The sequence below is a fragment of the Camellia sinensis genome, chromosome 13 (genome assembly GCF_055761805.1).
Source record: "Camellia sinensis isolate YWXY chromosome 13, ASM5576180v1, whole genome shotgun sequence".
In the NCBI taxonomy this organism is placed as follows: domain Eukaryota; kingdom Viridiplantae; phylum Streptophyta; class Magnoliopsida; order Ericales; family Theaceae; genus Camellia; species Camellia sinensis.
The window spans coordinates 153,922,819-153,945,206 of NC_138973.1; the positions used below are offsets into that span (position 1 = coordinate 153,922,819).

The 22,388-nt window shown below is 43.0% G+C and overlaps 1 protein-coding gene across 1 annotated transcript; it reads right to left on the reverse strand.

Annotated features, from left to right (window-relative positions):
• Window positions 1-19,418: 19,418 nt before the first annotated feature.
• LOC145805791 (uncharacterized) lies at window positions 19,419-21,322 on the reverse strand. The gene is made up of 3 exons (XM_082901007.1): window positions 20,983-21,322; window positions 20,233-20,772; window positions 19,419-20,149 (listed from the first exon to the last, which is right to left on the reverse strand). Exons 1-3 carry the CDS (start codon window positions 21,320-21,322, stop codon window positions 19,419-19,421), a joined length of 1,611 nt encoding a protein of 536 aa, XP_082757133.1.
• Between the last annotated feature and the right edge of the window lie 1,066 nt (window positions 21,323-22,388).

A 22,388-nucleotide genomic window follows, 5' to 3' on the forward strand; every position in this document is an offset into this window, starting at 1 on the left:
GACTAAAAACAACTTTTACAGTAGAAAGAATTATGCTAGAAAAACTATTTATTTTATTTTAAAAAGAAAAATTACAAGTATTTTAAAGAAAAGCTAAAAATAAAATAATTTGAGATTGGCAGTGTTCCACGGCCTGTGAATAGCCTTGTTGTCTCCATCTTCCAAGTGATATGCCCATTTTCCCGCTAAACCAACCACTTTGTATAATCCTTCCCAGTTAGGTCCTAACTTGCCATCTCCAGGTACCAAAGTGTTGCCCATTACTTTGCGCAGTACCCAATCTCCAATCTTAAATTTCCTTGGATGCACTGTTTTTTTATATTTTCTAGATAACTCCTGCTGGTATGAGGCAATGTTAACTAGTGCTCTTTCCCTTCTCTCTTCTGCAAGGTCGAGTTCCAAAGTTATGGCTTCTTTATTCAAATTTGGGTCAAAATTTTCAGTTCTAATAGTGGGGAGGCCTAATTCCAGTGGGATTGCTGCCTCCATGCCATAGACCAAGGAAAGAGGTGTTTCTCCAGTTGACCGCCGAGGTGTGGTATGGTAAACCCATAAAACATGAAGAAGCTCTTCTGCCCACTTGTCTTTTGCTCTCTCTAACCTTTTCTTCAAACCGTCTACGACGACTTTGTTCGAAACTTCTGCCTGGCCATTCGCTTGAGGGTATGCTGGTGTAGAGTTGTAGAATTCTATCTTGTATTCCTCACAAAACCCCTAAAAATTTTGCCATTGAACTGAGTGCCATTGTCAGATATTAGAGCCTTGGGTATACCAAATCAGGTTATGATGTTCTGCCAGACGAACTTCTTCACGTTTTTCTCCTTTATTGATGCTAGTGCTTCTGCCTCCACCCACTTTGTGAAATAGTCTGTTGCTACAAGAAAAACTTTATGTTGCCGGGTGTAGTTGAAAGTGGTCCCACTATTTCCAGGCCCCATATTGCGAAGGGCCACGGGCTAGTTAATGGTAGAAGCTCTCTGGCTGATTGATGTATTTGGTGTGCGAACGTCTGACATTTCTCGCACCTCTTGACATATTTCTCTGAATCTACTTGCATGTATGGCCACCAATATCCTTGTGAAATTGCTCTGTAAGCCAATAATCTTCCCCTTTGGTGACTTCTACATATGTCTTCATATATCTCGAACAAAAATGCCTCGACCTTGCTGGAATGGACACATTTTAGGTAAGGTCCTGTGAAGGATTTTTTGTATAAGGCCAGTGATGGAGAGAGCCAAAATCACTGTGATTTGGCTCTAATTTTGTTGGCCACTTTCTTTTCTTCAGGCAACATGCCATCTTTTAAAAACACTATGATGGGATCCATCCAGGACGGGCCTAGTTCGGCGCAGTATGCCTCGGTTGCTTCAGGTTCCTCAATACTTGGTCTAGGCAGGAAGTCAATCAATAATGGGTGTGGGATAGATGTATCTACCATTGAAGCAAAACCTGCCAGTTCGTCTGCTCTACTATTTTCCTTTCGGCCGATTTGCTCTATCCGGACTACTTCAAACTTCATGATCTCTCTTCTGACTAACTCTTGGTAATTAGCCATCCTATCATCTTTTGTCTCATAGTCGCCTGAAATCTGGTTGAGTACCAATTGGGAATCACTGTATACCATTAGCTCGGTGGCCTTCATGTAAAGTGCTGATCTTAAGCCTGCTAAGAATGCTTCATGCTCCACCTCGTTGTTGGATGCTGGGAAGCCAAGGTTGACTGCTTGTTCAATTCTTAGGCCATCTGGTGAGATGAGGACTATGCCAAGTCCTGCACCTTGCCTGTTGGATGCTCCATCCACGAAGAGTTTCCACATCTCTCTGACGAATAGCTTTTAGCAAATAGAGGGGTCGGATGAAGTCCTGGGATCATGGGTGTTGCTAATGTTTTCTTCCAGGTCGATGTTGTTGTCGGGGTTTGGTCTTCACTGTCTGACTGCTTCAAGTCTTTACTTTTTGATGAGTCCCCACTGGGAATAGCATGGTTTGTTCCTTCCTCATGCCCCTAACCCTGAATGGTTGCAATGTAGCTGGGCATCCTGTATCAGGGGCTGTGCAATTCCTACGGCATTTTTCCCCCTAGCTTTGGTTGCATCGGTCAAATCGACTGGACAGATGTGATGACTTCCTGGTGTGAACTCAGCCACAAAGTCTGCTAAAGCTTGGGCTTTTATTGCAGTTCTAGGTTGAAACTTGATATCGAACTGTCCCAACTCTACTGCCCACTTTAAGATTCGTCTAGAAAAATCTTCCATCTCAAACAAGGCTTTTAAGGGAAAAGTCATTAGAATAATCACGGTGTGGGCATGGAAATAGTGCGACAACTTTCTTGAGGCCATCATCAAACCTAAGGCCAGTTTCTTCAATGGTAGGTACCTTGTTTTGGCTCCCAGCAAGGTCTTGCTAACATAAAAGATAGACAGGTGCTGGATTCCTTCCACTCTAACTAGCACTACACTGACTGCATACTGTGAGACTGCTAAGTATAAAAAGAGTTCTTCTCCTGGCACCAGGGTTACTAATAACGGAGGAGAGGTCATGTAGTCTTTCAAGCTTTCTAGGGCGCTGTCACACTTCTCATCCCACTCAAATTTGGCCTTCAGTGCCTGGAAGAATGGTTGACATCTGTCTGACGATCGACTTATGAACCGGTTGAGTGCGGTAGCCAAGCCGGTGAGATGTTGTACTTGTTTGACTGTGTTGGGCCTCTCAAGATCTTGGATGGCTTTGATCTGAGAGGGATCTGCTTCTATACCCTGGTTGGTTACTAGAAAGCCTAGGAACTTGTCTGATCCTACACCGAATGTGCACTTAGATGCGTTTAGACGCACCTTGTGGGACTTCAAAATCTGAAACATTTCATCTAGGTCCCTGGGATGGCCCTTCTTATCCTTTCTTTTGACCACCATGTCGTCTATGTAAGCCTCCATCGTTCTGCCTAACAATGGTTCAAACATTTTAGTGACCATCCGTTGGAATGTAGCCCCTGCATTCTTTAGGCCAAAGGGCATGACCTTGTAATATCATAGTCCTCTGGGTGTTGTAAATGACGCGACCTCCTAGTCTGGTTCATACATATCAATCTGATGGTAACCCCGATACGCATCAAGAAAGCTAAGTCAGTTGTGCCCTGCTGTCAGGTCCACCAGTTGGTCTATTCGTGGTAGGGGAAAACTATCTTTTGGGCATGCTTTGTTGACTGTTTTGTAGTCCACACAAACGCGCCACTTGCCGTTCTTCTTTGGCACCACTACAGTGTTGGAGATCCACTTGGGATAGTGTACTTCTCTGATGGCTCCTGCCTCCAGCAAGTTTCTCACTTCTTCTACTACTATCTCTACATAATGGAGTGCCGATTGACGAGTTCACTGAATAATTGGTCTAGTCATTAGGTGGACATTGAGTTGATGGCAGATGAAGTTTGGGTCAATGCCAGGCATGTCGTATGGCGTCCACGCAAACACTTTGATGTTATAGGTTAAGAATTCCATGAGCTCTATTCTCTCAGTGCTGGACAAAGGCGAGCCGAGCAAAAAGAACTTTTTTGGGTTCTTTTCATCTATCCTTACCTCAACCAAGTCTTCCACTGCTTTCTATCCTGCTGCTTTGCCAACATCTACAAACAGTTTGTTGCTTTCTGGCTCTTCCACTATCTGAGCAAACCCTTTTGCAGCACGACTGCCGTTAACTGTGACAAAACACTGCTTCGACATGATTTGGTCTCCTAAGACTTCTTCAATCACGCCGGTTTCGTTAGGGAATCGTAATGCCTGATAGTAGGTTGACGCCCCTGAGCGCATGGCATGCATCCATGCCCTTCCTAAGATTATGTTGTAAGTGGAAGGGACCTTCAATACCCAGAATTCCACCTGTTTTGTCATGGTTCCTGCCTTAACTGGGAGGATTATCTTGCCTACTGGCCACTCTGGCATTGAGTTGAAACCAACAAGGGGAGATGTCACAGGTGCCAAGTCTTTGTCCTCCAATTTCAGTTGTTTGAAGGTCTCGTAATATATTATCCGGCATGAGCTTCCTTGGTCAATCAAAATCTGTTTAATGTCAAAATTCTTGACACGCAAAGTGACCATCAGTGCGTCATTGTGAAGGCAATGTAACCTTGCTAGATCCCTGTTTGAAAAGGATATGACGTTTGTAGCCTCTGTCCTCCCATTTTTGATGGTAGGTTGTGCACTTAATACCTCTCTCAGTTGCTTAGCCTTTTTGATCATCCCTCTGAGCTCACATACCTGCTCAGGTTTGATGATCCCATGTATAAAGTTGATTACGCCTTGTGGTGGACCGTCGACCGGCATCCCGTTTGGTCTGTTGAGGTCCTGGGGGGTTGGTTGTGTTTTCCCTTCTATGTACTGGTACATGAGTCCAGCAGCCACTAGCTCCTCTAGATATTGCCTCAATGGTGTGCAATTCTCAGTTGCGATGCCCCTTCTCATCATGGAAGGTGAAACGGGACCTCTCATCATAGCCCCTTTGTGCTTCTCCCAACTTGGCTAGCCGCCGAACGAAGGGTTCGTCACGTATCTCACTAAGAATCCATTAGATAGGTTTATTAAATACTGTGGTAATGGCAGTGCGGATTCTTAACTTCCTTTTTTCTGGGTGCTCTCTGTTGGCACGTCTGCCTTCCCATTCTTGCTTGGTTGTTCTACCGTGTTGACTTTTGTTGTAGTCTTTTTATCTGGCATTGCTGTTGTGCCAAATTTTGCTTTGGCGCGGGCACTATCTTCTTCTACCTGCATATGCTGATGCACTTTTCCCATTAGGGCTTCCATTGTGAGGGGTGGCATTATTGTCATTGAGTCCCTCAGTTTATTGTCGATTGGTAAACCCCATTTGTATTGTGCGATGGCGAGATTTGTAGGGTAATCCCCAATCTAGTTGAAAGTCTCCGAATATCGACTGTTGTAAGACCTCAGTGTCTCATTTTCACCCATGTCAATGGAGAGTAGCTGATCAATCTCCACTAGCGTCTTGGTATTCGTTCTGAATCTAGTCACGAACGATTCTGCCAACTGTGCCCATAAGGCTATGCTATCTTCTGACAGCCTTTCGAACTAGGTTAGACCTAGGTCGCCAAGGCTAGATGGAAATAGGATACACATTAGGGCCTCATTTCGCCGGTATACTGCCATAACTTGGCAAAAGTGGCTTAAGTGCATGTAGGGGTCTGACTTCCCCTCATAAGTGGTGAATTTGGGCTGGTGGAAGCTTGGGGGTAGAGGTGCATTCTCAATTGCCAGAACGAACGGCGAGCTCTGTAGCCTTGCTAACACTTTGTCTACTAGTTCGTAAGCAAGGCGTGGCATTGGCATTCCTACCTCGACACTCCCATGTGTCCTAGGGGCCAATCGCTGTAAGGCTGAAACCCTACGAGGGTCGTGAGCCTTGGAGTCTTCCTTCCATCGGGCCCTCTCCTGTAGTACTGTTCATAGGTCCGCTGACCTAGGCAACTCCAAGTGCCTTGATGTTGTCTGATGCGTGTGCGAGGGCCGATAATTGCTTCCCGATGTATACGACCTCTCGGTCCTCGTTCTTCCAGACCTGGAGTAACAAGTCCTTGAGGTTAGTGATAGTGTATCGACTGTCTTTAGGCTTTTACTTTCAGCTTGAGATGGTGTGGCATGTCTGCCACGATCTCTTGAGTGGTAAGAGGCGTGTTTCCTTTGCACCTCGATTCCGTTGCCACTTTTTTGCCCTTCATCTGGCGCTTCATCGTCTCCATGTCTACCGTCATTCTTTTTATTACTTCATCTTGCTCCCTTACGCGATCCTCCAAAACCTGGGGGTCCAACCTCCCCCTCTGTCTCTCAGGACTTTGAAAGCAATGAGAACTAGAGCCCCGTCTCTCTCGTGTGTCCTTCCGGGAGTTCCATCGCTGGGGGTCTAACTCTGCCATGGGTGGGACAAAAGGTAAGCCTTCTCGCCTTCCACCCCTCTCAGGGGTTTGCCCATCAATAGCAGATTACGGCAAATCCTCATCGTGCGCCATTGATTTCTACTAGAGAGGAAAACTTGATTCAAAAGGTTTTGTTCTATGTTGCTTCCCACAGACGGCAGGTGTGTGTCGGATACCTCTCTAATGCCTAGGTCAGCAACTAGACAATAGACAAAAAGCTCTGTGTATTTCAGAGTCAAAGTTTTGATACATGTCTATAGGTCCTGCTATGAGCTTTTGTAGATTATGTCTGGTACAATCCTAGTAGGATTCCAACTCTCCTTATAAGAGTCCTCCTAGGAGTCACAAATCCCTGGCACAATCCTAGTAGGACTCTAACTCTCCTTAGCAGAGTCCTCCTAGGAATTACTTTCCCAAGGATAATGCATATCCTAATAACACCCTACTCACTGCTAGCCAAGTGAGATGGCTTTCCCTTTTGTCTAGGCCGGTGCAACATAACTGAACTAACTCATTTCGGTCATGCCCCCAACTAAGTAATGAAGTGGAGGCATCGACCGAGCTACACCTAGCTCAGCCCTCCATTTTACCAAACACCTCAGCCAGCCCTTGGGCCTAGTTTTAGGTAGCTTGATCAACCCCTTTGCCCAGTTTGGTACTTAGACAAAAATGGGACCGAGCTAATTGACATCCATACTCTGGCTTTTAGTCTGGCCCAAAACAGAGATTAAAGGAGCACGGCTCAGCCCAATTTTTTGTTATAAATTACCCTCTCAGGCACACATAGATTATACGCAAAAATTCAAAAGGCCTTCATAGCTATTGATTTGTCAAACAACAAATTTGGAAGGGAAATTCCAGAATCTCTTGGAAGGCTCAGTGGACTTCAGATGTTAAACCTTTCCATCAACAATTTCGCTGGAGTCATCCCATCATCCTTGGCAAATTTGACTGAGCTGAAATCATTGGACCTTTCATAGAACTTGCTCTCAAGAGAGATCCCTTAACAACTCTCCCAACTCACTTTCCTTGAACTCCTAAACATTTCTCACAACCATCTCACGGGCCCTATTCCTCGAGGGAATCAGTTCGATACATTTGAAAATAGATCATATGATGGGAATTCCGGGTTGTGTGGTTACCCTCTATCGAAGTTATGTGAAAATTCAGAGGCCTCACCACCACCATCCTTGAGCTTTCATGGTGATGATTCAAAGTTTCCAAGTGGTGTTGTTGACTGGATTATCATATTGTTGGCGGCTAAGAGTTAGGATTGTTATTCGGCACACCTTGACCACAAGGTATCATGAATGGTTTGTTGAGAAATTTGGAACAAGGAAGCAAACTCAGAGAAAGGGTGCAAAGGAAGAGAAGAAAAAACTAACTCAATAAGCAGTATTTTATTTTGTAATATTTATCCATGTGGATGCTATTAGCTTTTGTGACTGTAATTTTCAATAATGCTTTTGTGTAATTTGTAATTTCTCTTTTGAAGTTATACTAGTAACTTCTGCTTGTAACATAATTCTACAAATTGGATATTATAATAAAGAAGAATAAATTTATCTTCATTGAAATGTTGGTTATGCAGTATTAATTATAATCCAAACTAGCTTTTTTTTTTAATAATAATTATGATTGAATGTGATATAAAAATTATGGACCATTGGTATTGACTATAACTCGGTGATTTTTTTTTCTATTTTTGTTACAATGTTTTTTTTTTTTTTTTTTCGTTATGACACCACATAGTGTTAGTTATGATCAATAGTGTAGTGTTTTTAGTTAGAATTTTATAATGGTATTTTGACTCTTAACCTAAATTGGCATTTTTAATCTATACAATTTTTTCAAAATAACACTTAAAGAAGGTAAAAGTTTGTTAATGTGACATTTTGTCTAGCTAAGTAATGGACATTCAACTTCAGCCTATGAAAGCCCAAAGCCTTTGGTATTGCAAAAAATTGCTCGGCTTATTTAAATTTAAAACCCAAACCTTTCAGCATATCCGATTTTTAGGCTTGGAATTTAACAAATCAATAGTAAAAGCCCATTTTAATACTTGAGCCATGTTTGTTGGGGGATTATATTTATACCCAAAAAATCATTAAGTACTCTCAATTTCTAAGTACATCTTGTTTAATTATTTAAAATTTTATTCAACTCTCATTATACCCTATTATTTTTCCCAAATTAACCTCAAGGTAAACCCAAATAATAAATAATAAACAAACTAAAAAAACTGAATTATTTCAAATCTTTTCAATACATAAAATAATTCTCAAATACAAAAAAAAAAAAAAAAAAAAAAAAAAAAAAAAAAAAACTTATAAAGCATTATAAATGCAGAAAAAACCAAATTTTTACATAAGCATTATAAAACTTTTCAATACAGAAAAAAAAAATTTACATTATAAATTATTCACAAAAATGCTGGTGGAAAAGTAAAAACCAAACTTATAAGCACATAAGCATCAGACACCAACAAGAAAGAGTAGTTCTCAAATTATATACTATTTAAATGACAAAATAATAATAACTCCAATAATATATTATTGTTAATTTAATTACTAGGCTCTTTAATTTTTGTCAAAAAAACGATATAGAAAATAATTGATGGTGCTTTATAAAAATTGTGAAACCCCTTTATATGAATACTTACCTCATTTTTGATGGGTTGCTTCAATAAAATATTTTGATTATTATTGTTATCCATTATTTGATTTTGTTCAAATTTTCTTCTACGGTTTAGGGTTTCAAAATAATAAAAAACAATGATGTTGATTGTACGGAGGGCAAATATCCGATACCGCACGTACTCCTAGCGCCCAAGCTCCGCTTCGTTCCGATTAACCTGCGTACACAACGGCAGTGGGCTACCCGGCGGTGTGTTGCCAGAAAACCCCTCCGACAGTCAAGTCAGCACACACTCAGGAAGAGAGAAGAGAGAGAAGACAATGTTTTAGTGTTTCTCTCACCAGAAGATGTTCCATCCTCAGCATGGGGGGCACAGCCACGTTTATATACTTTCTGCTCATACCTCTGCGTCTAGTCGCCCTCTAATACGTGGACTTACTCTCCTATCCCACTTTCTTACGTGTCAACGCAAATACAGCTAAACACCACCTAACCAAACTACCAAACGACATTGGCGCAAACGGACAGCCCGACGGTGCTGTCCCATCTTCCTACGACCGTACTACTTCCGAGACAAGCAATGCTCCAAGCTGAGCTCCGTTATAACTGAGCTTAGCAGCCCTCCGTTATGACCGAGCTCTTGCTCAGTTGGGCCGGTCTATGGAGGATCTTTCACACTGATCTCAATGATCAAACAACGTGAATCGGGTTGGTGGAGGAACTATCCTGGCCAAATCTGAGATAAGGTTTAACCGAGCGCACTTCACCCAGATCAGCCCAACCCAGCTAAGCCCTAAACATGCTCAGACCGACTCTAGCCTGGCCATTACTACTGCCCAAAACCAAATTATGAAATCTCCCTCTCAATTGCACCTTAATTCCGTCCGCGCTAGCGTGACTGGGATTACATGCTCCGGTCGGGGTCGTTCCTCAGCCCGGCCTTACACCGCAGGACATTCACCGTGCCAAGTCCCCTACCAGGTCTCTTGACTTGCTCGATTGGTGCCTCGACTTACCAACCCGTCTTTTCAGTACTGACGCCGCCGTCATTACAGACACGTGTTGCCCATTCATTGGCCTCAAGCAACCAACCCAGTCGCCTCCCGCTGCCCATTCACATTTAAATTTTGGCACTTCTCTTCTTATACCCGTCGTCCTTCCTTTCATTCCCCTTTCTGTTCTGTTCATCTTCAGCTTCAAAACCATCATGTGATCAAGAGCTTTCGCCCTCACCCATTCCATTGATATCAGAGCATCCCCGCGAGCCCATTTTACACCTTCACCGTCGTTAGAGGCCTCGTCCCATTGCTTCAGGCCACCGTCTGTGCCCTAACCTGTAAGACCTTAACACTCCTCATTTGTTCTTTATTTTCCACTCATGTTTTCATTGTATAACTGGGCCTGTGACTGTCATAGTTGAGTCCAGGGCGCAATGACAGTAAGTTTTAGGACTTCAAATGAAGTTAGTTTAGGAAGTGACCCCAAAAAACCACCTCTGCCCTTGCACCCTCAACTGTTCGTCATCTTTTGTGATGGGAACACGTGAGGATCTGGGACAGACCGGGCTCCAGGACTTCATTTGATCCCGAACCATAACATAACCGACAAGTTACAAGTTTGTAAGACTTGGGTGGGAACCGAGCTAGTAGACTGCGAGAACGCTTGACCGAACTAATATCTAGTCCGCTTGAGCGACCAAGCTCCTGAGTAAACCCATTGCGACCGAGATGATGTCACACATCCAGTGTCTGGGCTAAAGTCGAGCTCGTTTGTGCGACCGTGCTATCACTTACACTTGCCTTTTACTGTAGAGTCCTAGGAGTCCAGACACCAACACCAAGGCTCTCAAAGGTTGAATAGCCATCGCATGAAACTCTGCCAAACCCACACCACCGTAAAAAAGAAGCCGGCTTCACATGGGGCATTACCGCTTCCTCGTTAATACGTCGGGCGCTCTAGTTGTGTTTCGAAAGAAGTACGGCGTCCCTGAAGACGTCCACCTCGAGCTCGGTGTAGAAGACACTACCCATTAGGGTAGATTGGATCAATGCCCCTTCATCGTGTTGTCCATAATCGAGAGAGGTTTACGCTTCCCGGTTCAGCCTCTAATGTGTGAGTTCCTAAGGCATACCGGGCTAGCACCGACACAAGTTTCGACAAACACCTTCAGAATAATAAACGGGGTAGCCGAGCTGAACAACAGGCTTGGCCTGAGCTTTTGACTGGCTGAGATTTTGTGCCAATATACCCTCGGGCATACAGCCGATGGGTTTTAACTACTATTTGAAGATTAGACTGGGTAAGGAAAAGCTGGTAACTGGCACTCAGATAAAGATATGCATGATGATGACTTTTTTTGGGTATCTGGGAATTATGAGATAGCTGATGTGCCAAGCTGGTACATCAGCAAGAACTTCAGTTCGACATGTAAATCGTGCTCACTGACAGGTCAAATTTCTTTCCATTACTATGTTGTACTAATCGCTCTTTTCCTTGCAGCGATCGAAGCCTTGCAAGCGAATTACTACAACCCAAACGAGGCCGCAATCAGAACCATGTTGCGGTATCATCCCCGAGATTCCCACGACATTCTCGGTTACATACCAAGCTATCGATACATGGCTCCTCACAAAAGTAGAGTCACAAACTTTCTGTGAGCACCATCCCCACTGCCTGATCTAACACTTCCAGACATGCCCCTAATCCGGCTAACTGAGGAAGAGGAAATGGCTAAACGGAGCCGTATCAAGAATCTCATCACTGCCACATCCACTGAGTTGTCGAGCATCTCCCCCATCGCGCCTCTACTGCCGGTCAAACATCTGGGATTGTGATTGCATTGACATCGACAACTATGGCGCAAGCCAGGCTAGAAAAAGGCCTCGATTCGCCGATCCAACGGCCGAGCTTGCGGCTGAGTTGGGCACTGAGCAACAGGCGGAGGAATCTGAGCCAACGCCACCATGGTAGCCACAGCTGAAACACCAGGGTAAGGAGATCCTGTTCAATGCCTCAGTTAAGAGTGATAAAGAACGCCTCCTTGTTTTTGATCTAACAAAAACATTGCTTCTGCCGAGCGACGTAACCAGCAGTGACCACGTGCCCAACACCCGGCTCGTGAAGTCCTCGGTTAAATCCATGACCAGGGTAAGAGCTCTGCACGTTTACCCAAATTTGTACAAGTGTTTTCACGGTTAATCTTCTTATTTGAACTCTAACACGTCCTCTTACAGGCCATCCAATAATAGCACCTCGTGATGGACCGGATTTACAAACTCCGACAAAAGGTGACCCATGTTACCAATCAGGTCAAGCATCTGGAAACTGAGCTGGGGAGGTCCAAGGCTTCATTGGAGATGGCCAACGCGGACAACACCAAATTGCTCAACCAACTTGGATCTGCCGAGAAGGAAAGAGATGCTCTCCGGGCCGAGCTAGAAGCTTTAAAGCAATCTAGGAAAGATGAAGTGGATACGGCGAACAATCTCAATTTCAAGGAGGCCGAAGAGAGTTATACCAAACAGGTGGATGCCACCAAGGACATATTCTTTAAGTCCGGTTGGAAGGCTACCCATGAACAACTCGGCCAAGGATATGGAACCAAGGTGTTTACCTCTCCCCCTTCTGCCTTCCTGCCGGCCTACATGGTGCCGTATATGAATGCAGTCTTCAATGCACTGCAAGAGGAGGCAGAGGAAGAGGTCGGGCACGACGCCGAGGAGGAAACCGAAAAAGAGGGTTGTCCAAAGGAAACTGGCCAAAAAGAGACCGGCGTCCGAGAAATTCCCTCCACGGTTGATCTCGAGCCTGCCATAGAGGGGGCCAGGGACAACTTCGCTGATCTCTCGCCCCTAGTTTAGTCAAGAGTGTTTTTTTTTTTCTTTTTTTCTTTTTTTCTTTGCATATGTAATCGGGCTACCTGCCCCTCCTTTTGCAATGAAATTCTCAACTAATGCAAATTCGTTCACATTTCATCCGCATTCTTGTAATATATGTGTTACGTTTCATTTCGCCACCTCACCACACTTGCCCGACATGTTACCGACGGATGGAACCGAGGAACTTATCTCGGTCGTAAGGGATGAACCAAAAAATTTACTCACTAAATAAGTTAACTTCTTCGCCCGAGCAAAATCATCTCGGCTGAAATCACAGAATTTGAACAAAACGTCAACTCAATTGAGCGAGCAAAATCTCTTCGACTAAATCTTAGTCGCACAAACCATAAATTCCTTTAGCTGGGATAATATCTCAGCTAGAATCCCAAAAGCATCTGGGCTAAACCCACAGAGTTGAACAAATCATCAGCTCTTTTAGCCGAGGAAAAACATCTGGGCTAAAAGCCATAGGGTTGAACAAATCATCAACTCTTTTAGCGGGGGTAAAACATGTCAGCTAAACCCATAGAGTTGAAGAAATCATCAACTCTTTTAGCTGGGGAAAAATATCTCGGCTAAAAGCCATAGGGTTGAACAAATCATCAACTCTTTTAGCCGGGGTAAAACATCTCGGCTAAACCCACAGAGTTGAAGAAATCATCAACTCTTTTAGCCAAGGAAAAACATCTCGGCTAAAAGCCATAGGGTTGAACAAATCATCAAACCTATTAGCCGGGGTAAAACATCGGCTAATATATTCGAGTTGAGCAAGACATTAACTCTTCTGAACAGGGTAAAGCATCTCGGCTAAAACCTCAGAGTTGAGCAAATCATCAACCCTTTTAGCCAGGGTGAATCATTCTGCCAAAACATTAGGGTTGAGCAAATAATTAACCCTTTTAGCCGGGGTAAATATCTCGGCCTTAACCTTTAGAGGTGGTTGTCCCTAGTTCACTACATTACTTCAAACACAACAAACTTCCTATGCAAAAATAATTCATTTCTATTACATTGGCAAATGGAGTATTACATTGAGAAATAAAGAGGAAACTTGTCCCTTCACAAAAAATTACACACGAAAGATAAGGACTAAAAATAGTAGAACTTGAGGTTGGCCGCATTCCATGGCCGGGGTACGCTTTTGCCATCCAAGTCCTCTAAGCAGTATGCCCCCTTGCCCGCCAAACCGATTATCTTGTAAGGCCCTTCCCAGTTTGCCCCTAACGTGCTTTCGTGTTACAACCCCGACATATGATTAACGCTAATTCATGTTTAAGTATGCCAAATAAGTGGTTAAGAAGGAAACCTGAGTCAATTATATGTGCATTGCATCATTTTGTGTTTACATCTATTTGACGTAGAAAGATCTGTTCATATTTTAGTTTTGATTTGCGAATTGAAGGCCTTATCAGTATTTGATTCAGAAATTGACTTGATTTAAATGTTAATTAGGAATTATAGAATTTTATGGTAAGTTTAATCAAAATTCGATTTGGAACGATTAAATTAAATTAAATTAATGTCATTTGATTAGTCTTAATATACCATCACTAAGGGAGCTTATATAAGGTCACTTTCACCACCACTTTTACATTTTACACACTCATTCACTCATCTTTGAGCACCAAATGTGAGACAGGAAGAGTAGGGAGAATTGAGCTCAAAGCAAAGGTTTTGCTAAGAATTGTTGTTATTTGAAAAGATTAGAGAACTTTAACTTCAACACCCGTGGATTCAAGTCTCTAGGTAAGGAATCTAAGTCTTAGCTATGTAATTGAGTTAGATTTTACAAGACTTCAAATAAATTAATGAATTCATGAGGATTAAGTTGAGTAATTTTAGATTTGGGCATAAAGAATGAAAGGATATAGATCATACCATGCATGCATGCATGTTTCATAGCATTTTGAAGTTGGTGTCCAAGAATTCCCTAATCATGTTTAGGCCTCTCGGATGCCATGTCAATGTGTTTTTTTGGCTTTGTTTTAACATGCTAAAACTCTATTTTTGGTTGTTCAAATCATGTCATGTTTGGTTTTGCTAAGTGTAGTTCAATACCTCTTTGGTGAGCCTTAAGCTTTGGGCTTGCTTGCATGCCTTACTTGCATGGTTTGTTTGGTTTGGCACCTTTTCTAGCATGTTTTCAGAGTTTAACATGTTGGTTATATATCCATGCTTGCCCCTTTTAAGTGTGCTTAAAAGGCCCTCTTTTGGGCCTTAGTCTTTAGGCCAACTTGCATGCATGTTTGTATGTATTTTAGACTTCATGTTCTTGGCATTTGGCCACTGTTTTGGGCCTAGTAGAGAGCTGTCCATCTTGGTGTAAGTCCATCGTTCGCATGTTGTTGCATGCTAGCCTTGTGTGTTGTTGCATACTTGGCCTATCGCATGTGTTGCATGCGTGAATCACATTGCATTTGGCATGCATCCTTCCTTTTGTCTTGGTTGCTCAACATGTAATATGTCTTGCACGTTTGCATGTTGGCATTGCATCTTGCATGCTTGTTAGCTTGCATATGTTGTTACATGCCTCGCATGCTTGTTTGCTTAGGTTGTGTGCCTAACATACATTGCTTGTGCCTATGCTCATATTGCATACTTGGCTCGCATGCTTAGGTTGCATTTGGCATGCATGTCTTGCCTCTTGAATTGATTATGATAGAGGTTGGGCCTTATGTGTTTGTGTGCATTACATTTGACATCAAAATGCATAGCTTGACTCATTTGGCCATCACGCATTGAAATGCGCGATTGGTGGTCTGAGGGTCAAGGATCATCCTCCTTTGAGTCATGAACATGATAAGGAGGGTGTTGGTGCACACATTTGCTTGAAATGCATTGCCATGCCATGTTTGCCCTCTACTGTTGTCAAAACAGGATTCTGCAGGAATGGATGGCCGGTCGACTGCCTAAAGTGCCGACCGACCAATAATATTTGGCCGAAAGTTGAATATTTGGTCAATGACAAATTCCCTATGGTCGGTGGTGTTCCCCCTTAGCCGGTGACATCCCACAACCCTCAGGGAGTGATGCTGATGCATTCTTGGGATTTGTGTAAGTCTCAGAGGAGAAAAGCAAGGAAAACAGAGGCAGCTTGTGCATGGCGGCGGATTTCCAGGTGAAGCCAATCCGAGCATGCGTGCATCCCTCTTCCCGAGGCCTTTTACTGCTTTCAGTAGCTTAATTGATTTGTTAATTGGTTAAGTGTTGTATAAATTAATTAATTAGCTTGTAGGTTAATTAATTTGTATTATTCATTCGGTCCCTCCGAGCGAGGGCGAATTTGTAATAGGTGTGGGTGCATGTGTGCATGTCTTCCAACCCCCACTTCTTTCTCCCTTTTACTTACCTGCTTTTGATGGTTAGTATTAGGACATATTTAATTTAGCATCCTTATGCTATGCATATGTGCATCTATTCATTTGTATTGCATGCACCGGGCTCGGCGCATCATACTAACTGCATAGTATTTCAAATCTAACTTGAATACGTGTTACTAGTTGCATTCCACATGTCACTCTTAGATTAGCCGAGCCTATTCTAGATTGCATTTTGTATGCGATGCATTAGCCATTTAACATGGACTTGGATCATACATTTGATTGATAACATGTTCATTGTTTTGGCTTGGAGTACACTGTAAGTGTTTTATGCTTTAGCATCTCGCATGAGTGTCAATGTTAACATGACAGCATGCTTACCATGTGGCTATATGCTTATGTGATAGATCTGCCTGAATGCCTGTGGATGAAGGTTGGTTGTTTGAGTTGGAACAACTCATTGAAATCATTGTTTTAGCCTACTTGCGAGTAGCAAATTTCAAACCGATTTCCAAACAAACAGATATGCGATGCTTTGTTCCAAATTAGGCGATCTAGTCTATACTTTTGTGTCGTGCGCATCACATAGTAAGATTAGTTAATTAATCGGAATAAGAACGCATAATGTTTTCAAAACTAGATATCATGGTTAGTAGAGGCCGATCTTTGATCGGGCGAGAGAGGGTGCTCATAGCTGACCTTCCCCAATCGTACCCAAGTTCCAAAGCCGAGGCAACTTTGGTGATGACGGACACGTGGCCTTAGGCAAACGAGTCAGGGTTTCCTAAATTCCCCCATAAAAATATTTAGGTGGCAACTCTGTGTCTGGCAAAGCAGTCCATGTCTAGCACTTCTTTCTAAAAAAATCTGTTTTCAAATTTGCCGAATTTGGACTCTTTAGTGATTTATCAATCTCATATTGCACATTGTGAGATCAGATTAAGAACCGTGACAATTTGAGTCCAAACTGTAGTAAACCCACAAACGAACAGAACAGGGGGGATTCATCCTCCCGAGGTGTTCGGGGGGACGTCTACAGTAATTATCAAGTTTTATGTTGTTTTGTAGCATTTGATCATGTATTGAGAAGCTCAAAAACCAAGAAAATGCATGCATGCCATGTTCATGGGCCATTCATAAATTTTGAGTTGAATTTTGTACAATTGACAAGCTTTTGAGCCTTGATTCCTTGAAATAAACTTTCATTCTTATTGTTTTAAGAGTTTTCATGTATTTCATCAAGTTTTTGGCCCAAAATATTAAGTTTTGAAGTGTTGGGTTTGAATTTGAAGCTTGGAGATCAAATCTAGAAATTTCAGAATTTGAATCCACGCTCAACTGTAAAAGTTCACGCTCGAGCGAACACTTCGAATACGTGCACTTCTGCTTGAGCGACCTAATGCCCGCTCAAGCATGAAATACATGTATCCAGAAGTTCATATGTTTTGCAGCAAGCTCGAGCGACATAAGTCACGCTCAAGCGAGGGTTTGAGTCTCACGCTCGAGCGGAGATCGAGCGTCCGTCGAGCGTAAAAATCGAGCATCCAGTACTTTTGTCAAAGTTTACAGTCTGCTCGAGCGAAGGAAGTTACACTCGAGCGAACCTTCACATTTTGCATGTCTACTTGAGTGAGAAAAGTCACACTCGAGCGCAGACCCTATTTTCAGCAAACTCTGGAAAATGTTTTCTAATGCAATTTTTACACCCTCATTCCATCCTAGGCATTCCTAGGCCATGATTAAGTCACCATAATAAGAATAAGAGTAGAAACACACCAAGAACAAGTGAAATAGGTTATGTTCAATTTGACCGTGTGTTTCAGGCGTGTATTTGTTATGTGTTAATGTAGGTTACGTGCCATGAACTGTTTGATTAGTCTGCTCGGTCTGTCTGCACCCAAAGCCAACAGTGAGTAATAACTTAGTAAAGCTATGTTCATTCTATATAATGAATCAAGATATGTTTTCTGAAATGATATGTTCTGGACAATGAATGATAGCCCAATTTTTGATAATGTATTCATGGCATTCTTAGCATCATGTGATATCTGTTAGCTGTTACCCGGTATCGGAGGTTCCATTATAGAACTTAATATGTCCACACTCTATTACTCGTACCGGAGGCTCCATCGTGGAGCTCAGCATGTTTATTCTCTGTTACCTAGATCCGGAGGTTCCTTTATGGAACTGATTATTTATAACCACCATGTGTCTGCATCTGTTCTGTATCTGCTCTGTTAGCGCTAGGGGATGTACTGCGTATGATTAAGCATGAACTTTGATTTCTGTATATGATCTGAACAAGGATATGAATATAAATCTGCTATGGAACTTAATTATGATTTCTAAATCTGTAAGGATATCATTCATTAAAATCCTTTACTCCGTTGTTATTCACCGGGCTTTCACTCACTATTTACATTATGTATGTAGGTGAGCAGGCGCGTGACCAGGCCTAAGCTGTTGCCTGGAGTTTTTGTGTCAGCCAACCATCGTGCCTCCTGTGGAGGTTCCTTTTGAGATCTACCCAAGCTTAGTGTTTTGGAACTTTTGTACTTCCTAAATGTTTACATCTGGCCTGATCACGTTTGAAAGTTTTGTATAAGTAGCTTGGGTGACATAAGACTAATGTATTTTCTATGCCACATCTGTATATATAAGTTTGTTCAAACATTTCTTGTTTCATGTATGTCTGCACGGCTCTATGGACTATGTATGTTTAGTATGAGTGCTTCTGTAGCCCCTGTTATATATTATTCTGTTCAGAGGCCTTTGGTAATCCGAGGATTACTGGCCGGTTACGATGCTAAACCCATGGGGACGGGTTTGGGTCATGACACTTCACCCGGCACCAGTGTGTTGCCCATCACCTTCCTTAAAACCCAGTCCTCGACTTTAAGCGGTCTAGGGTGCACTATTTTGTTGTACTTTCTAGACAATTCTTGTTGATATGCGGCCACATGGATTAATGCCTTTTCTTAGCGTTCGTCAGCTAGGTCCAATTCCACGGCGATGGCTTCAATGTTCAGCTCAGGCTCAAAATTTTCTCTACGGATGGTGGGCATGCCGATCTCCAATGAAATGACTGCCTTCATGCCATAAGCCAGGGCAAAAGGTCCCCAGTCAAGCGTCTCGGGGTCGTCTGATATGCCCAGAGGACACTAGGGAGTTCCTCGGCCCATTTGCCTTTGGCTTTCTCCAACCTTTTCTTCAACCCATCGAGAATGGTCTTGTTTGATGCTTCGGCTTGGCTGTTGGACTGCGGGTAGGCCAGGGTGGAATTGTGGAATTCTATCTTCAATTTCTCACAAAATCCTCTGAACAGCCGCCCATCAAATTGGGTGCCATTATCAGAAATCAAAGCCTTGGGGACGCCAAACTGCGTTATCACGTTCTGCCAAACAAACCGTTTGACATCCTTTTCTTTGATGGTCACTAAGGGCTTGGCTTCAACCCACTTGGTGAAGTAATCCATAGCCACAGTGAAGAATTTTCGGTTGCCTGGCGTTGTCGGGAGTGGTCCCACTATGTCCAGCCCCCACATTGCGAAAGGCCAAGGGCTTGTGAGGGGAAGAAGTTCTCTGGTCGGTTGGTGAATTTGGTGGGCAAACTTTTGGCATTTTTTTCATTTTCTAACATATTTCTGCGCATCCGCTTGCATGCACGGCCACTAGTGTCCTTGTGAAATAGCGCGGCAGGCTAAAGATCTCTCCCCAATGTGACTTCCGTACATGCCTTCGTAGATCTCGTAGAGGAAAGCTTCCATGCTGTTTAGATGAACACACTTGAGGTACGGACCAGTGAATGACTTCTTATAAAAAGCACCAGATGGAGAGAGCCAAAACTGCGCTGACTTCACCCGAATTTTATGTGCTTCCCTTTTGTCGGCCGGAAGGGTCCTTTCTTTCAGGAAAAGGATGATAGGATCCATCCAAGAAGCACCAAGCTCAGTGAAGAATACTTTTGTCTGCTCTGAGTCCTCAATGCTAGGTCTTGGGAGAAACTCAATCAGGAGAGGGCTGGGAGTTGATCTGTCAAACATGGAAGCTAGGCCGGCCAACTCATCTGCTCGGCTATTTTCTTCACGGCCGATCTGTTGGACCCTTATTGCTTGAAATTTCTTGATGTGTTTTTTCACTAAAGCTTGGTATTTGGCCATTTTGTTGTCTTTGGCTTCGTATTCTCCAGACACTTGGTTTACAACGAGTAGGGAGTCGCTGTAGACCATCAGCTCGGATGCGTGCAACTGGAGCGAGCTTTTGAGTCCGGCCAGCAGTGATTTGTACTCAACCTCGTTGTTTGACGTTGGGAATCCGAGTGTGATAGAGTGTTCGATGGTTAGACCATCCAGCAAGATCAAAACTATGCCCAGCCCGGCGCCGTGTTGATTTGAGGCGCCATCTACAAAAAGTTTCACATTTGACCCATGAAAAGTTTCCAACATTCTGAGGGATCCTGGGAGGCTTGAAGGTTGAGGTGATCACAGTCGCTCGGCTGCTCGGCTATTTTTGTCACAAGCTCGTCACTGATGATTTCAAAAAACGTATCTTCAACCCCACTCGACAGTGCGGAGCCGGATCCAACAAGCTGACCTGTTATTCCCAAATCCAACATCGCATTGTCGGGCTGAAGTACACCTCCGTTTAAAGGGTTTACGGACATGCGTGCAAATTTCGCGTCGCCAACACCACTCTGTTGTGCAATTTCCGCTACGCGTACCTCCTTCACCCCGGCTGTCGTGATTCGAGGTTGAAACTTAACGTCAAATTGCCCCAATTCAACTGCCCACTTTAGAATTCGACCGGAAAATTTTGCTCGCTCGAATAAGGCTTTCAGAGGGAATTCGATCAACACCATGATTGTGTGAGCATGAAAGTAGTGCTCCAATTTCCTGGAGGCCATCATCAGCGCCAAAGCAAGTTTTTCCAGCAGTAAGTATCTCGACTCTGCCAGCAGCAAGGTTTTGCTCACGTATAAGATCGGGAGATGTTGGATGCCTTCTGCCCGGACAAGCACTACACTAACTGCATGTTAAGAAACAACCAAATAAAGATAGAGTTCTTCGCCGAGCTTGGGTGTCACCAAGAGTGGGGCGGAAGACAAATAGGTCTTAAACTCGGTCAAAGCCTTGTCACATTCTTCATCCTAATCAAACTTGGACTTCAGAGCTTAAAAGAAAGGATGGCAACGATCTGATGACCGGCTTATGAATCGATTAAGCGCGGCTGCCATACAGGCAAGATGTTGCACGTCCTTTACCGAGTTGGGCTGCTTCAATTCTTGTATGGCTCTGATTTGTGAGAGGTCCACTTCGATGCCTCGATTGGTGACTAGGAAGCCCAGGAATTTCCCCAATCCCATGTTGAAGGCACACTTTGACGCATTCAGGCGAAGCTTGTATTGCTTAAGAATGGCGAACACCTCGGCTAGGTCGGACAAGTGGTCGGCTTGCTGCTTGCTTTTGACCACCATGTCGTCGATGTGAGCCTCCATCGTGCGGCCTAGCAGAAAGGCGAACATCTTGGTCACCATCCTCTGGAAAGTCGCCCCAGCATTTTTCAAACCAAAAGGCATGACTCTATAGCAGAACAATCCCCTGGGTGTCGTGAAACCGAGCGTACTTCCCCCAGATCGGCCCAACCCAACTCGGCCCCAAATATGCTCGGACCGACTCTAGCCCGGTCATTACCACAGCCCTAAACCAGATTATGAAATCTCCCTCTCATTGATGTTGATGATGATGGTAAGTTTTGGTAGGGTGGATTAGAGTTTTGGAGGGAGGAAGAAGAAGAAGAAGAAGAAATAACTTTGATCTCTTGAGGAAGAAGATACAAACATTTGAATAGGAATAACTGATTTGGGTGTACCATGAGGGAAATTTTTTTTTATTTTGAGATTTAATATGTGTTGTTCTTATTAGTAAAATTCATATTAAGATATATTAGGAATTAAAATTTACGAATTTAAATTGGGCGTATTGAGACATATTTTGGATTCAAATAGAATCCCCATGTTTGTTATATAAATTAGGCCCACTTTGATTTGTCCGATAGTAACTTGGAGGGAGATGGCACAATTTCTCAAAGTTTGGCCAGTTTTTGTAATTCTCTGAGGGTGTTCAATTTGAGAGGCAAAGATTTTCATGGCACTGTTCCTCAGGCTTTGTTCCACAAACATTCATGGAATTTATTAAAAATTATAGACCTCAGTTTTAATAGGCTAAAACAAGCACTCCCAATTTTGGCACCGCCTGCTGTTATTTATAGGGTCATTTGCAATTTACTAACAGGCTTCACAATCAATTTGCTATAATAGTTCTCTTTATATATTAGACTTGTCTATAATAACTTAAGTGGCACAATTCCTCAATGTTTGACAAGTTCTATTGATTCTCCAATGGTGCTCATTCTAAGCTGCAATGATTTTCATGGGCTTATTCCTCAGAAATTTAGTACATGGATCAATTTGACAATGATTAATTTAAGTGAAAATAAATTATATGGGCAAGTACCAAGATCATTGGCAATTTGTATAAGGCTTGAGATTCTTGTTCCTGGAAACAATGAGATTGAGGATACTTTTCCCTTTTGGTTGCAAATCTTCCTAAGTTACAAGTTCTTAAAACAATGAGATTGAGGAT